The 15931-nt window shown below is 42.1% G+C and overlaps 1 protein-coding gene across 2 annotated transcripts; it reads left to right on the forward strand.

Moving 5' to 3' along the window:
* Nucleotides 1-859: 859 nt before the first annotated feature.
* On the forward strand, nt 860-14590 carry LOC308395560 (calcium uniporter protein, mitochondrial-like). 2 transcript variants are annotated; one of them, XM_080880460.1, is made up of 8 exons: nt 860-1186; nt 11140-11209; nt 11394-11561; nt 12521-12625; nt 12776-12936; nt 13084-13287; nt 13880-13996; nt 14225-14590. In XM_080880460.1, exons 1-8 carry the CDS (start codon nt 1079-1081, stop codon nt 14300-14302), a joined length of 1011 nt encoding a protein of 336 aa, XP_080736586.1. In that variant the 5' UTR covers nt 860-1078; the 3' UTR covers nt 14303-14590. The 2 variants fall into 2 exon arrangements, with proteins under 2 accessions (XP_080736586.1, XP_080736585.1); XM_080880459.1 differs by having other exon boundaries at nt 862-1186; nt 11391-11561.
* The last annotated feature ends 1341 nt before the right edge of the window (nt 14591-15931 follow it).

Here is a 15931-nt window from a genome sequence, read left to right on the forward strand (position 1 = left end):
CCATTGTGTTTCGCCTCAGGGTCTCTGGACCTGTTCTCTAAACAGTCGCGCATTGTGGTGGAATGCTGCAGAATTATCCACCACGAATGCCAGGGCCCAAGGTTTCTCAAAAAAACTTTACATTGCCGCTTCACCTGTCAGTGCTTTTAATATTGTGGCTGACTGGAGTATTATAAATCACCGGATGGGAGTGTTCATGACAGATTTATCTGACCTGTCTGCTTTCAACACCATTTGTCTCGATTATGCTCGCATTTTCTGTGACACAATACACCAGCCGTAGCACATACTTCGCTCTGGGGATGATACACAGAACGCAGTGTGAACATTTTTCATTGTGTGCACAGCTTCCTACTGCTTGCACTGCAGTAGATTATGGTCTATGAGCCCAACCTCACTGGACAGCAGGATACCTCTCTGCACAACACTCAATCTATTATTTTTATGTGCTCCCCCTGTTGGCTGACAGCTGAAATGCAGTCCTTGCTCATACGTAACACCGTGATTAGAAAGTTCGCTTTATCTCTAAGGGCCTATTTTAATGTGGGATCAGAGGAAATCGATTTGTGGGTGGAATGCTTAAAGTGGAGCTCTTGGCCTAGTTCACCCTTTGAAGTTATGAAGACTTCAAAGTGTAACGTTACAACGGCTCCAGCCCTAATAAGCCTCATATAAATTTGTTATTTTAGCGATCAGACCAACTCGTGATGATTCGTGAGAGGAGAGGGGGTGATGTTTGGGATGTCGGCTTACAGTCCCGTGAGCCTGGCAGGCGCATATGCTTCCCACTTGCTGTTTCACGCAAAACAGACCCAACAGAAAGAAAGAGGAGGGGTGGGGGACAAAGGAAGCGGAGTCTGGCAGAGAGCGCGCGGGTGTAGTCAGGAGGAAATGGTATGCAGCTCAGCCTGCTCTCTTCCTCCTCCTCCGGGTCCCGTAGCGATCCTCCTGTCTGTTGCTATACGCACAGACAGCAGCCCGTTTTAAAGTGAAACACGGAGCTCTGAGGTACTCGTCCTGGACCTCTCTCCTCCCGGCATGCCCCAGCGAGGCGGCTAAAAACGGTTACCGGCTGACGATGGCTTCGGTGCGGGCGGTGTGCAAAGTTGCGACGGGACTCGTGGGAAGTGTTCAGACCCTACGCTGCGGTCTCAGACCCGCTCGCCCGGTTACATTTCTACACCAGGTAAATAAACGCTGTACTCTGAGTCCCTCGTGGGCGTCACAGTGTAAAGTGTGCCGTGGCTTCCTGTTGAAGCACAAGACGCTGTTTTTGTCTCTATTTTGAGCGCTTCTCAAAAACTTTTTTTCGTTTTCCTGTCGTCTCTATGCCTGCGGAGCCTGTACAGAAGATCTGGGAGGATCGATCCAAATATCGAGGCTATCGATACAAAAGTGTCTGATCGATACTAGTGATAGGATCTATACTGTACTACTAGCTTCAGATTTATTGATTTATTAAGTACTTTAAGGAGAGGTAGATTAAAATTTCAGGCTATTAAAAACTGTTTCAAAATATATGAAAAGCTGTTTTGGTATTTATTGTGGAAAGTAAAAATCACATTGATTTAGTGATCATTAAAATGTGTTCATAATTTGCAAATGGACAATGATTCGTCCCATAAGTCACGAGACACTGCTCACCCATACAAAACCTGCCATGATAGAGTAAAAGTATTGGTATCGGTATTGGCAATACTGGCCCTGTATTTACTTGGTATTGGACGTATAGCTGCATGCAGTCACCCATCAACAAACGTGTCCAGCCCACAGTCAGGAAATAGTGCAGCAGGGAAATGCTGCAGAAAGTGAAAACCCACGCTCCATCACAGCATCATCTTGAGATTTTATTTATTTATTTATTTTTTGTAGTGAAGCTTTTACTCACAGTTTTATTAAGGCACCAGTTCAGCCCACATCTTTTATCGCTCGCTGCATGAAATTGCTTTGGTCAGCTCAGCTGCAGGCAGGCAGATCTCAATTAGGGTGCCTCAAATCTGTGAGTGTGCAGGGAGAACAGTGCACACTGTTTTGTTTTTTTCTGTTTTGCTCGGTGCAATCAGAGCCTCCATAGATGGATGCTGAGATAGAGTTTGTTGGATTGGAAGAAAAAGGAAGCTGTCAGAGGGGCAGGATGCAGTGACTCACTCCTACAAGCCAGAATGACTAAGATGAGTTTTATTTTTAGACTGGACTGTATATAAAAGTGGAGCTTCAGTAAGCGAAATCCTTACAGCAACCCATGTTTCAGCAAAAAGAATACAATTCATATCGGCTGCAAAAAGAACAGAGTTAGTGTGTTTTATAAAGTCGTTTTCAGAATTTCTTTCCACTTTATTTGGCAGTTTAGAAGACAGGAAGTGAAACAATAAAGACTGGGAATGCTCTGCCACAAAGGTTTTGTGGTCTTTAACCTCCTCATTCTGTAGACCGGCCTATATTGAGCGATAGATAGATTTCAGTTAGACTATAAAATGTTCCGTTTCTCTGCTTTTTGTAATTTTCTTTCCCCAGCCAGAAACGTATCAACCTCAGAGGAGAATCTAAATTACATTACCTCCCAAAAACGGGCCATTCAGAGTGAAAGTGTCTTTTGTAAAGGAGCAGCTGGGCCACAGAATGTTTTTAATAGGAATGTAATGCACTTAGAAAAGCAGAGAGCATGGCTGCATGCAAATGTACAGATCTGGCTTTTAGAATCCACACAGCGAGTTGCCAATTTTTAATCAGATTCCTTCCAATGCAGTGTATCAGAGGACTTGATTGAGTGCAGGAGGCAGAGGTCACTCTGAAGATTGTACATGAGACAGCAGAAAGCTAGGTTCACATAAATCCTCAGTTCAAAACCACCGTGTAAGAGTACGTACAGCTACTAAGCACTGTGAGCAGCCTGTGGCCTAAGTTGCTCAGAATTCAGATATGATCTCTTTTGGGTGTCTATAGGGCGATATTCATATTCAGGCCACGTCTTTTATGAATTTGTAACACAAGCCTTTCCCTGTTGAGATTCCACTAGAGACAAAACATTCAATATCACCTTTTTGCAAAAGTTTCACCAGAGACGTGACAGGGAGTTAGGGCTTCTCCATCACTGCTGTAATGCTATACAGGTAAACATATAACACAAGGATGTTTTAATTCTCAGGAGGCTGAGAGAAACCCGACTGGCCTGCAGGAAACTCAAGTGCTGCTCGCTGTTAGTTGTTTGCAGTTTCACACATTCAGATGAGAGAATCGATATCAGCGTTGTTTCTGTGCATCCACAAAAGTGCTGAATCAATGGGGCTAAGCAGGATGAAAAAACGCAAAAGCATTAGTTTAGTGTATTGAATATGTGTTGAATGCTAAAATGAGACGTCAGGCTTTTGGGAGCATTTATAATACGGGTCTGTTTGAACAGCCCTTGAGGCGCAATGGCAGGACACATGATAAAGTCATCTGCAAGTGAGTTTGTTTGCAGCCTACTTCTAAAAAATGTTCTCCCGTTCCCGGTGAAATCCGCCGCTGCTCTGGCCGACTAGTTGAACAATCAGCATTTGGCGGATGCACAGTGTCATCCACGCTGAGCATCATGCAGTTGGGAATTTAGTAAAGGACACAACCGGGGTAGGATAAATTAGGCATAACTATTTGCTCATTTTTTTATTGTCTTGGCACTGGGCAGGCAAACACTGTAAAATCTAATTTGAAGAAGCCTGACAACCAAGTGTGGCCATGCCAGGTGCAGATACTTGTATTCATTAGGGCAACAAATAAAGTGACTGTTAATTGTAAGAAGGCTCAGCAGATATCAAGAACTGATCTCGTCATCTGTGGTCCAGCGTTGCTTAAAGAGGAAGCCGTTGCTCAATACAATAATGTGTAGAAAGAACAGTACTGTGGTTTGGTGAGAGTGCAGCGAGCTTTAGAACTCGTTTTCATGATGTGATGTCAGACAGCAAGTTTCCTAAGTTTACTTCTTAAGAGGGGGAAAATTACATGTTTATGCAAGGTGTCATCAGAGGTTATACAACAGCACTTCTTCAGCTTGAAAAGGTGGGGCAGGGTGACCTGAGAGGAGTAAAGAAGTTGAGCTAATAGAAAAGTTTGAATTGGAAAATGATCAGATAATGAATGACAACAGGCCCTAGATAAATGAAGCAACAAAAAAAAAAACGTGTAATTTTCATGTAATTTGTCTTTACGGACATGCCTCTCTTTGCGTAATTCGTGTGTGGAGTGAAACAGTAAACATGTTGTTACCATAAAAGCTTCCTAAACTGTGTTACGTCAAACATGAAAAGAGAGCGTCGTTGTCAGTGTCACTTTGACACTTTGACACTTTTCTGTTAAGTAAAAAAAACTATCACAAATGTACAAAAATAACACATTTGCCATTACACTAATGCCCTTCCTCTGTGTTATGTTGGCTCGCCCATCAGCAACTGGTGGATTGCACATAGAACAACATAGAATTTATTAAGTAGATGGGCCACTGGCATCGATGCAGGCTCTAGTTTTATGGTTGGGGGAATTCTTTGTAACATATTGTACTTTTTGTTGCCTGTAGACCTACATAGTTTTTTATGTTTATATAGTAAACACAGTAAACACATTGACTTTACATATAATCAAATGTTTTAAATAAATCAAATTGACTGCAGTCATAAAGGTGTGCATATGGTCAGCAACAATACGCAGGAAGGCCGTAGCCTCAAAGTGCGTAAAGAAAATATCACCACACCATAACACCACCACCTCCATCATCCTGAACCATTGAAAGAGGGCAGGATGGATCCATGCTTTTATCATCTTTATGCCATATTCTGACCCTACCATCCAAATGCTGCAGCAGGCAACGTTATTCCAATCTGCAGCCAGTTTCCTGTTCTTAGCTGGCATGAGTTGCACTCGGCATGGTCTTCTGCTGCAGCAGCTCATCTGCTTCAAGGTTCCACGTTGTATTAATTCAGAGATGCTCTTCTGCATACCATTGTTGTAACGAGGGGTTATTTGAGTTACTGTTGCCTTCCTGTCAGCAATCGGCACTCTGGCCATCAGCAGGGCTTTTTCTCTCAGAGAACTGCAGCTCACTGTATATTTACTCTTTCAGACCATTCTCTGTAAACATTAGAGATGGCTCATCAGCATTTTCAGAACTACTCAGACCAGCCCATCTGGCACCAACAACAATGCCACGTTCAAAGTCACTTAAACCACCTTTCTTCTCTGTTCTGATTCTGGGTTTGAACTTCAGCAGCTCAGCTTGACCACATCTACAGGCGTATCTAAAATTAGATAATAATAGTTCTCAGTTCAATCGATATTTTTACAATAGCATTAATACACATAAAGCTAAAAAAACATATTATTCCTAATCTGTGCCACAACAGTCGCTGATAAACTTAGAACAGATTTAAAGCACATCCAGTCAAAGGAACATTCCAGTAGCTCGCTTAATACCATGGTAATGGTGCCGCTGTCTTTACAGAAGCATGTGCACAGTGGGTGTGACGGTGTTGACCCTGCATTGTTATGGTCTTGTGATAACAGCCCATCAGAGCACTGCACTGTGTGTGATAAGTAGTGAAAGTTGCTCTGGTGTTTATAGTCACAAGTAAACTCCTCTTCAATCCTCGTGTAAATGAGGGCATTTTTCTCACTGAGGGTTTAATAAGTAAACTCATTATAGCTGATACTCATCTATATGGGCTGTTCTTGTCCTGTTGCGACCTTGTGATGAAGCATTGCTAAGCCATGTGTCACTAAAGTGTTAATGTGAATCACTCAGAGGGTTTTTTTGTATCGGCTTTGCGTTTGTTTTTCTGCTCCTTTTTAATCAACTTTTTTAGATCCGTCTGTTCTGGACCTTTGCGAACACCACATGAATTCCTTCATTTCTGCCCTCCTGTTTTTTTCCTCCTCCTCCATGTTTTTCAGTATTCAGCTCCTTCTCTGTGGCATTCAGGGTTGAAAGTTGTACCACTCTTTGCTGAGATAAGCTTGGGGAATGATGAGTTGCTTATAAATGTGGACGTTTGGACTGAGAGATGACTAACTGTAAGATTAAATGGGCTAAATGTGAGTACGTGCTCCGCCCTTTTTAGTGCAGTTGTACAGTGGTCGCAGATGGGAACGCTCTGCTTGTTGCGCCTTCCTTTTAAAGCTCACTTTGTATTTCCAGAAGCCATTTTTGATTTGGAGAAATTGGTTTTGTGTGTGTGCTGCTATTTGTCTAATAGTGTTACAAAACGTTTTATTCATTGTATTTGCATGAAACACAACCTCAGCCTCGTGTTCGTACAGCACACCAACCCCGCAGTCATCTTCTTCCCGCTTCCCACCTTCTCTTTGTTCTCTTAAGCGATCCGGATCATTAACTGAGTAGGAGAAGATAAATGGTTCAATGCAAATCGTTTTCATGCCAGAGTGCTGGCTGTTCTCAATCATAATGGCAACACAGAGTAATTCAATTTCTCCTCCTGGCAGCCGTAGTTTATCACGCTTGCACATTTTTCTTTATGCCTCGGGTCATGCTGGGTAGACACTGTAAGTTATTCTCTTATGATTCCTTATGCGACGGCAAAAATCTCTTTCCCCTTTGCTTGGCAATATCAAATCTGTGGCCAGAGTGGGAGCCGATTCCTTTAGGAGGCCATAGCTCAGTTGTGACAGGATTGATAATGGAGGGAACTGATGGAAGACTGCAGGGAAAATGAGGCTGGCGATAGACGCCGATCATTACTGGAGCAGCAAGCCACAGCCTCTGCGTGAGGAAGGAGAGAGGCTGGCAGATTGTCACCATATTCCCAAGTTTTCACCGCCCGGCTTCTCTCTCCTCCTTCCCTGTTTGCATGACATAAATAAAAAATGCTTAGCTCACGGCGTAAATACACCTTCAGCTGATTGTTCTGTGAAAGAACAGTTGGATGAAACGATTCGGTGATGAGGGGCAGATGTGCAGTGATGTTCCCTGCAGCTCCAGGAATGTGTGAAGGACAATAGATAGACAACAACCACTCTGCGCTCTGAATATTGATGCGCTGCGTATCAGGGAAGTGTGTTTTGTTTTGATAAGAAGACAAATTTAGGCAATGGCAATTTCTGCCAAAGCAGAGAGCCCAATCGTTTCTCCGAGTCAGGCGTGTTTTGTGCCATGAGAGGCATTCAGTTAGCTGTTACTCATGTGTTTGTCATGTGTGGGCTTGTTCAGGCACTACAGTCTTCAACTTGCAGGATGGGATAACCAGTCATGTATGTGTGCTGCATAAGCTATGGGCGGGCCCGGCTGTTTGCACTAGAGTAGCTCAAGTAAAACTTGAGCTCAGTGAAAATGAAGCCAAAGTGGAAGTTTCAATCCTCATATGCCACCATGTTAACATGTCAAACTGTGCAGGAGAAATAAGCATGCTGATTGGGAGGTGGATGCCAGCACAGGCAGCTGTAGCTGATAACTGTTTGCCAATTTTAAACTCCATTAATTTGGGTCAGTGGAACTGAGAAATGTGTATTTGTTGATTGGTTGGCGAGTGTTTGCCGGAATTTGTGAGCAGCCACTGTGAAATTGATCGCTAAAGCCTCAGTCACACAGCCATAGAGACCAGTCACTGATCCCGTGACAGCTACAAATCATCATGGGACCTTCTGCTCAGCCGCTTACAATTTACTTAACAACTTTACGGTCCAGAGATATTTGGATATATATAATAATAATAATATGTTTGAACATAAATGTCTCAAAAACTGTTAAAGATAGCATAAACATGAACCAGGACCTGCAACTGAACACTAATGCAAAATGATATTTTTTTTAATTAAATTTTATATACAAAAATAAAGAAAATCTTCATTCAGCTTTCATGCTGGATTGAGCAAATATGTCAAGTTGTTCCACAGAAACAGAATATCAGTAGATAGTCTAACCCAAAGAAAAAAGTTTCCAGATAGAACTGTAATTATAATTAAGAAGTAATTGTATTACATAAGTGCATGTTTTTCATTTCCCAGACAATCTTTGTAGGCATGCACAATGTCCTGGAAGAGCTGGAAAACTCAGGTTAAATTAGAATGACACTAACAGGCACTCTGTCCCAGTTACAGCTCTGATCCATTTTCTTTATGGTAAGAAAGGCCATGTGTTATTTCAGGCTTTTGGTTGTAATAGTTTTTGAGATATTCATGTTCAAACACTGCCTATTTCAAGGTGAAAATTGAAAATGCAAATAAAAACATTTGATTTGGGCCTCAGTTTTCAGTTTCAAACCCTACAATCTACTTTGGAGGTCATCTGTCACCCTGTAAATGTTGATCGGTTTGCTAGCATTCCCAAATTGTTCTTTAATGTTTTTTTTTCTTTGTAGCTGCCACAGGAAGGTAAGAGACAAACGAAGGTCAGTATTTATCATGCAGTGTGTTAGAGCCTATAATAACAGAGGGCTGAGAGCATGGCTTTGGAAGTGGACTATTATTCATTACACAGCCCTGAAGCTGTATTATCTGCCATGGTAGCCACATTGTGTTGATTTAAAAATGGGATTGGTAACGTGTGTACACAGAATATAAAATGCCTGTAGGCACTCAGCTGTTGAATTGTCTCCGGTCAGTGATCTCTCTCTCTCTCTCACACACACACACACACACACACACACACACACACACACACACACACACACACACACACACACACACACACACCCATTCAGCAAACAGTCTGTCCTCGTCCTTAATGCTTAACTTCAGCTCTGCTGTTTTCACATTAGCAGATCACCGATGCGCAAAGAGTGCAAAAACCTTCGCTGCGCTCACACCGGCCGTTAAACCGCTTCTGGCCTGAACTGTTTGCTAATGCGAGTCTAGTGTTGAATGCATTTTATTTCAAGCACCTATCGTGTGTGTTGGCAGTGAATGCCTGTAACTCTCAGTTTAATGAAGCACAATGACTGTTGGAGCAGAGGTGGCAAGTAAAAGGTTTTCCTAGTCTGTTGTTAAATATGCTGGGAAGGTGTTTGGTGTCAGAGGTTAACTCTGTAGTGACAGAATAACTAGATTATTTCTGGCCACTTTGGATAACGTGGTTATGTTTTCCGGGATTAATGTGACTGGGAGAAAAGTCAAATTTGGCAGCGCCTGAAAACAGCACACAAAGCACTTATCAATATTAAATCTCTCTGGGTGTGTTGGGCCACTTGTTGTCGATCTATTTTCGCTTGTGAGCCCTTAAAACAAAGCTCTGTCCCTCACTGTAGGTTATGGCCTTAATGTGGACATACCCATACAGGCCCAAATGGTTACCTGTGGTTTAATGTGGACTGCCCTACAGCATGCTGTGTGGGTCTACCCGCAGTGTTTTCTGGGCGAGTTGTTAGCAGGGAAGCAAAAGTATGTTTTTAGCCTCTCAAATGTTGTATATTTGAACATTTAAAGGCTAAATAAGTGTGGTATTGTCTGAGGAAAGTCAAGAGTGGCAGAAAGGGTCGTGCGTGACATTTATGAGGACAGTGAGACAGTGCTGAGGTGTGCAGCAGGGGTGGGACTCCTTGTCTGCATTGGTGAAGGACAGGTTTACAGGTAAGGTCAGACAGGAGTCTCTGTGGACTATGATTTTCACAGCCAACATTATGATCTGTAGTGAGAGTAGGGAGCAAGTATACGATGGAGAGAGGAGGAATGAAAGTCAGGTTGTGCAGGGTGGAGACACAGTAAGAGAGGCAAGGATGAGGTGGTTCGGACGTGTGCAGAGGAGGGGTAGTGGATATGTTGTAGATGGTCTCTATAAGGGATGGAGGGGAGGCGCGCTGTAAGTGGATATTTAACTTGTTACGGGCAAATTATAGTGAGGGAGTGTCAGGATCTCACGATGTTCCTGTTCATTCTACTAATTCGACGTCCTTTACAGTCCTGATAAGAAAGCTGAGACTTTGACACTACAGCTTATTCAGGTTGCCTTACCCAGTGCACTGCAGCTTTTAGACATTTTTCAATGTGTGCTATCAGACAGAAGGCACCTTCATATTGGTTTCACCGCAAGTGTGGGCAGCCCTTAATTGCTCTCTATCTCTATCTGGAGCAACTCGAATTTGACTCATGGGACCAATTTGCTTCACTCTTGCTGTCCACATTTTTCTTCATTGTGTGATACATAACCGATACACAAGCCCTTGTATCCTGAGGTTTTAGGTAATTGTCAGTAACTTTTTAAAGCACTTTCACAGTTTGCTTGAACCACTGCGGTACTAAAAGTTTTAGGCTAAGCTTCAGCTTAAAGTGCGTGTTACTTATTGCTCGTTTAAAACGTTTTCCCTCTTAAAGCGCTCACTCCAAAGCTGCGTGAGAAACGGCACATCTGGTCTCTTTGTGTCTATGTTCCTGTGATAGGAGACTTGCCTGCCCCCTTCCTCTCATGAAAACGGACAGCTCCCTTGTTCTTCTTTAATGTAATATTGATTGACCAAACTCCCAGCTTGAAGGCCAAGGGATGGGAGAGTGTCTGCAGCATCACTGGGCATTAGTGGGATGAAGATGTATCCAAGCGGGAACCCTTCTGACTTTCTGAGTGTGCAGATTGTGGTCAGATTTAGTGCGCTTTAGTATTTAGTGTGTTAAATTATGCTTGCAACTTAAATACCTGCACTGTGTAGGCATACAAGCATGCATTAAAAAGACGGCAGAAGGACTACGCCCAGTGAATGCCAAGCGTAGGACAAAGAAGTACTCCTGCTGATTAGAATAATGAACTTCTCAGTGGATGTGTTCTCCATACTCAGGAGTCTGGGAGAAACCTGAGGTCTCACTGTGTGACAGTACGTCTCATATTTACAAATGCACTTGTTTTTCATTTAAGCATTTAATACCATTGTCACAAAAAGAATTAAAGTCATGCATCAGTTTGTTCCTTGTGACATAAAAGCATATTAGGAAGCCACGGTGTAATTAAGCACCACTGTGAACTGGCTTGTGGCAGAAGGTTTCCAAGTGCTTCTTTTTGGTTGTTTGGATGCTTCCTTTTAGTATTCCGTGGATCTGTTTACTCTCCAACATCTGCTGACATGACAGTTTGCCAAGGGCGGGGTTTGTGTGTCTGTGTGTACGTGAGAACACAAAGAAAAAAACTGAGTCATTTCTTTCCTTTCATTCATTCTCCCTTCATATCCTTCTTTACAGGTTCAGCACAGAAGGCCTCCACTTGGAAGTTATCCAGCTCTTTTCTACGCTACAAATGCTCCCTCTAGTGGTAATATGATGTTATTACATCCACACAATATTGAACTTTTATGTCACACGTGTGCACCTGGTTTGTGACTTTACTTGTGGGTGGTTAGACTGGCCTTATCTGTGCACATAATTGGAATAATAAATGCAAAGCTTAACACTTAAACTGTCCATACCCCACCCCCACCCCCTTCACTGTGCAGCAGCTGCATCTTTGAAGTACAAACATGGGCGTTTGGTTCTGGAAGTCCCCTTGCCATCCAGGAATGAGAAGTGTCTGTTTTTTTTAAGGCCCATGTTGATGAGCGTGGGCGACTTGATCGGCGATCTGCAGAAAGAGGACCCAGGAGCTACCGCCTCAGTTCTCTCTAAAGGTAAGACATGCTCAGTATGCAACAGGTGCAGTCGGTCTGGTTCGCCGGGTTGCGCACAAAAAGGATGAACAATAGCCAGTCAAGCAAGATGCCTCCACAATAATCATTTACTCATTTTCACATTTACACTGAGCAGTTATCAGTTAATCACCTTCCACTGCGAGTAACTGTGGCTGTTTGTAGTACAATAGGTCACGGTTCCCTGCCCTTTAAAACAGGGCGGTGTCTGTTTTATGATCTTGTAGCACAGATCATTGCTTTTAAAAGAAATTCATAAACCATGCGATTTTGGGGAATACTGCAGTGTATTTTACATGCAGATAGTCTTGCAAACCTCTGTGGCTCCTCAGTGAGCAGGAGGGAGTGGCACAAGGTTACACTGATCTACACGATCTTCACACACCTGTGTCTCTCACCAAAGTTATGTGTTGCCTTGAGCGTGCCATGTTTTGACACAGTGGAGAAAAATAGGGCAATTTTCTGTAACAGTACTCCACGCTTCCTTTTCAAACTTCTAATCATTTTGTAGCCACTCACATCTGAGTTGGTATGGGAACCAGAGCGGTTAGGACGGGTATCTGATGCAGTCCTCCTTAAGTTACCTTAAGGGTAACTTGTGAAAAGTGTATTTTTCCATGAAGGAGACAGGTGAGGCAGGTTGTGGCAAGGATTTTTATCACTTTAGAAGACGGGACATGTTAGACCAGAGCAGCAGAGATTAGCAGATGACCTTTTTTCCCACACAGCTCTCGTTCCCATACATGACCTGTAGTTATGCAGTGCTGAACTACATTCTTTAAGGTGTAAATTACTGACTTTGTCCATCACCGTGGGGTTTATTTGATAAACTTTTTGTTTCTTTCATGTTCTATTGAATTTGTTTGGTCCCTCTGCCAGCAAACCTTTTTTTTCACGGTATAAAAGATAAAGTTAATTCAGTTCAGCGCTTGCTTTGACAGATGGGGAGCGCATTGCCAACAGCACGCTGATCGATGCCCTGCTGGACAAGGACTTTCAGCTTGTCATCAACAATGCAGTTTATAATATCTGCGCTCCTGAAAGGGGTACATTTATCTCCATTCATAAATTCTCCATTTGGCAGTTTTCCAATTACACTTGATCCTGGTGATAAAATGTGGTTATTATCTTCCATTCTTCTCATATTTCACTTTTACTTTCTCCTCGTTGTCTGCCCTGTTGCGCCTCCGTTGCAGTGTGTGCATCTGCTGAGCACGCTATGGAGCTGGAGGACATGAAACATGTCGTGCACCTGCTGCACACGGCGCTCCACCAGCCCGAACACCAGCTGCTGAAGGAGAGGGAGCTCCTGGAGAAACTGGACAACCTCAAACAGGAGCTTTCTCCTCTGGAGAAGGTACTCGATGTGTTGCAACAACCACTCACCCATGAAATTACTTTATACCTTGTTATACTTGCTTGAAAGCTTCATTTAAAGGTAATGATGACATGTCAGCCTTAAAGACTTGGTAACCCATTTTTCTCTGCATTTTATTGGTGAAAGATGAAGGCAGACCTGTCCGGTAAAGCAGACTTCCAGACATCCAGGGCTCTGTATGTTGGCCTGGCGCTGCTGTCCGTGCAGGGCGGCGCCCTGGCCTGGCTCACCTGGTGGGTCTATTCGTGGGACGTCATGGAGCCCGTCACGTATTTCATCACCTACTCGACCAGCATGGCAGCTTTCGCCTACTATATCCTCACCAAACAGGTAAGACTCAGAGACACCTGACTGACTTCACCGTTTTCCTCTAGGTGTAGATGACAGGTGCTCCTCAGGCCATTTCACAAGTTGTTCCTTCAGACTTGTGCGTGCGATTTATTGTGGACTGTGAAAACAACATGGAAGCTACAATAAAGATGTCCTGTATTGCTCTGAAGGGGTGAAGGCTGTTTGTAGTGTAAATAAATATGGCTCAACTTGACTTCTTATCAGGGTAACTGACAACTAGCAGTTAGAACCTATTACTCAGCAAGTCACGTACCAGAACTTTCACTGACTTTCAAAATGCTTTTCCTTTTAAATATTCTGATCATTTCAAGATCACATTTTGGGAAATACATCAATTTTCGCTGCCCAGCTAATAGTCTGGAAAAAACCATAAAATCTAGCCTAACTCTCTAGACCCAAGAAATGATAATAACCTCCTTTAGAAGGCTGATCTTACACTTTAGATGTTAAAAAAAAATCTAAAGTGTTACAACAAAACAAATTTTAGTTACACCTAATGCTCATTTGTGTAAAATTGTCATGTGTGCAGATATATTTTTAAATAATTAACCTACTTTGTTCTCTCCTACAGGATTATGTATACCCAGACGCCCAGGACAGGCAGTTCCTGCGTTATTTTTATAAGGGGGCCAGGAAAAAGAGATTCAACGTGGAAAAATACAATGAACTCAAAGACAAGCTGGCCCAGGTTGGCTGACTGTTTTGTTTTACAATAAATGACTAAATAGTCAGAATCTTTGTTACTGAATGTGTTTGTTTTTTCTTAAACAAATCTACAAGGAACGGTTTTGTTTTTTTTATTATTAAAGGAAATATCAGCCAAAAATAAAAGCTCTGATAAATTGTTTTCAGAAACCTGCAAAAGGTATGAACAACTGCTTTTACAGTCTTTGATTTTCTGTTTTCTGCGTTTCAGGTGGAGGAAGACCTGAGGCGTCTGAGATATCCAACCCAACTCCAGCTACCAATTGAACAAATCCAGCCAAAGCCATAAATGAAGCCAAGCCATGAATGATGGTCCCTCAAACTTTAACAGAGGAAAAACAAAACTAATTTTCCTGCTTTATTTTGATAATAGCATCTTTTTATCTCAAATCCATGAAATTGTTTTCTTTAAGTATTAATAATGATGCCAATTATATATCAAAAGAAAAAAAAAATAGAACAAAAATTGACTGCTAATGAAATGAAATGTTTCCCAAACCTCATTTGAATCTGGTGTCTTTCTGGTCTGATTGTGTGATTGTGAAGCGCTTTGATTAAATCTGCATCGTGGCCGTTACAGGATTATTAAATAAAGAATGCAAACGCACTTTCTAACACAAATGCAATGAAGATTTTTATAAAACACCTTTTTATTGAGGGCAAGTAAAGTAACTAAAGTATGACCACAAACATACAGCATTGTTGTTTATTCTGGCGTATTCACCCACCCACGCCACACACACCCACAGGTCCAAAGTACAACTTTAAAGAACACACCCTCCTCCCTGAGGTACTTTTCACACTGGTATTGTCGTCTAGGTGCAAATATGCAGGAGTAAATGTACTATAAATTACTGACACATAAAGAACATGAAAACCCTTTGTAAAGCAGTAAGGATTAAGGAAACACACTCTTTATGTAGTGCTTGGACAGTTTGTTAAAGTGTTGGCTACTTGAGGCTTATAGTGAGATAATGAAACTGATGAGTAGGAGCATTCCACCGGAAAATTCCAGCTAAGAACTAAGAAATTCCAGTTTTAAGTGGAATGCACTGCATGTCGCCTATTTCTGAAGATGAACTGGAAAATATTTGTCTGGCTGAAAAAAAAAAATCCTCAAAAACCCGTGAAACAGACTCCCTGAGTTTTCAAGCTTCAAGGTGATAAGCTCTGTGTACAAGGCCGCTGTAAACTATGTGCTTTGAACTTGTTATAAAAGAAGGCAAACTGAACGCACTGCCGTGCAGTAAGGCATCGTTCTGTACTACTAAAGTTATTTCAGTAGTTTTACGAAGCAGCCAAAAAAGACTGATTCATAACCATCATGATTTGAATACAGATAGGTTGTAATCCACATGGACGGGGATAGAAAAAAATAACAGGAATACCAAATTTAACACAGCTACGCCATCAATGGCAGTATTTAAACGATGACAGTAGTTTTAATGTTGCCCGTTTTGGCAAATTTGTGGCCTTTTACACACCCCTGTCCCCCAGAACAAAACATCTCTGCTAGTTTTCCTCTGGCCTGTAGTACCTTTTCTTCATTTCCAGCTCCAGGCATGTCTGCCTTCTCTTTTATATAATAAAATTAAATGTCAGTTGTCTCATTATGCTTAAAGGACTAAAACCACAAATCACATTTAAAAACTATTTTCTTTGTATGGAATTAAATCTGATCATCAAAAAAAATGTGTGGCCATCTATCAGTGAAGCTCAGCCATTAACTTGAACATCCTGGCATTCCCACATGAACTCTTTTTAATACTCAGGAAATAATTCCTGAAAGTGGACATCTGAGAAATATATTTCTGGGTCCTTATGTTTTACAAGATAAGTGCCATTTAGTTGTGTTAAATTCAAGCAGAGTGGTCGTTTCAACAGCTGATATCACCAAACTCTGTAATTAATTCATTAC

This window comes from Rhamphochromis sp. 'chilingali', assembly GCF_963969265.1.
Source record: "Rhamphochromis sp. 'chilingali' genome assembly, chromosome: 4".
In the NCBI taxonomy this organism is placed as follows: domain Eukaryota; kingdom Metazoa; phylum Chordata; class Actinopteri; order Cichliformes; family Cichlidae; genus Rhamphochromis; species Rhamphochromis sp. 'chilingali'.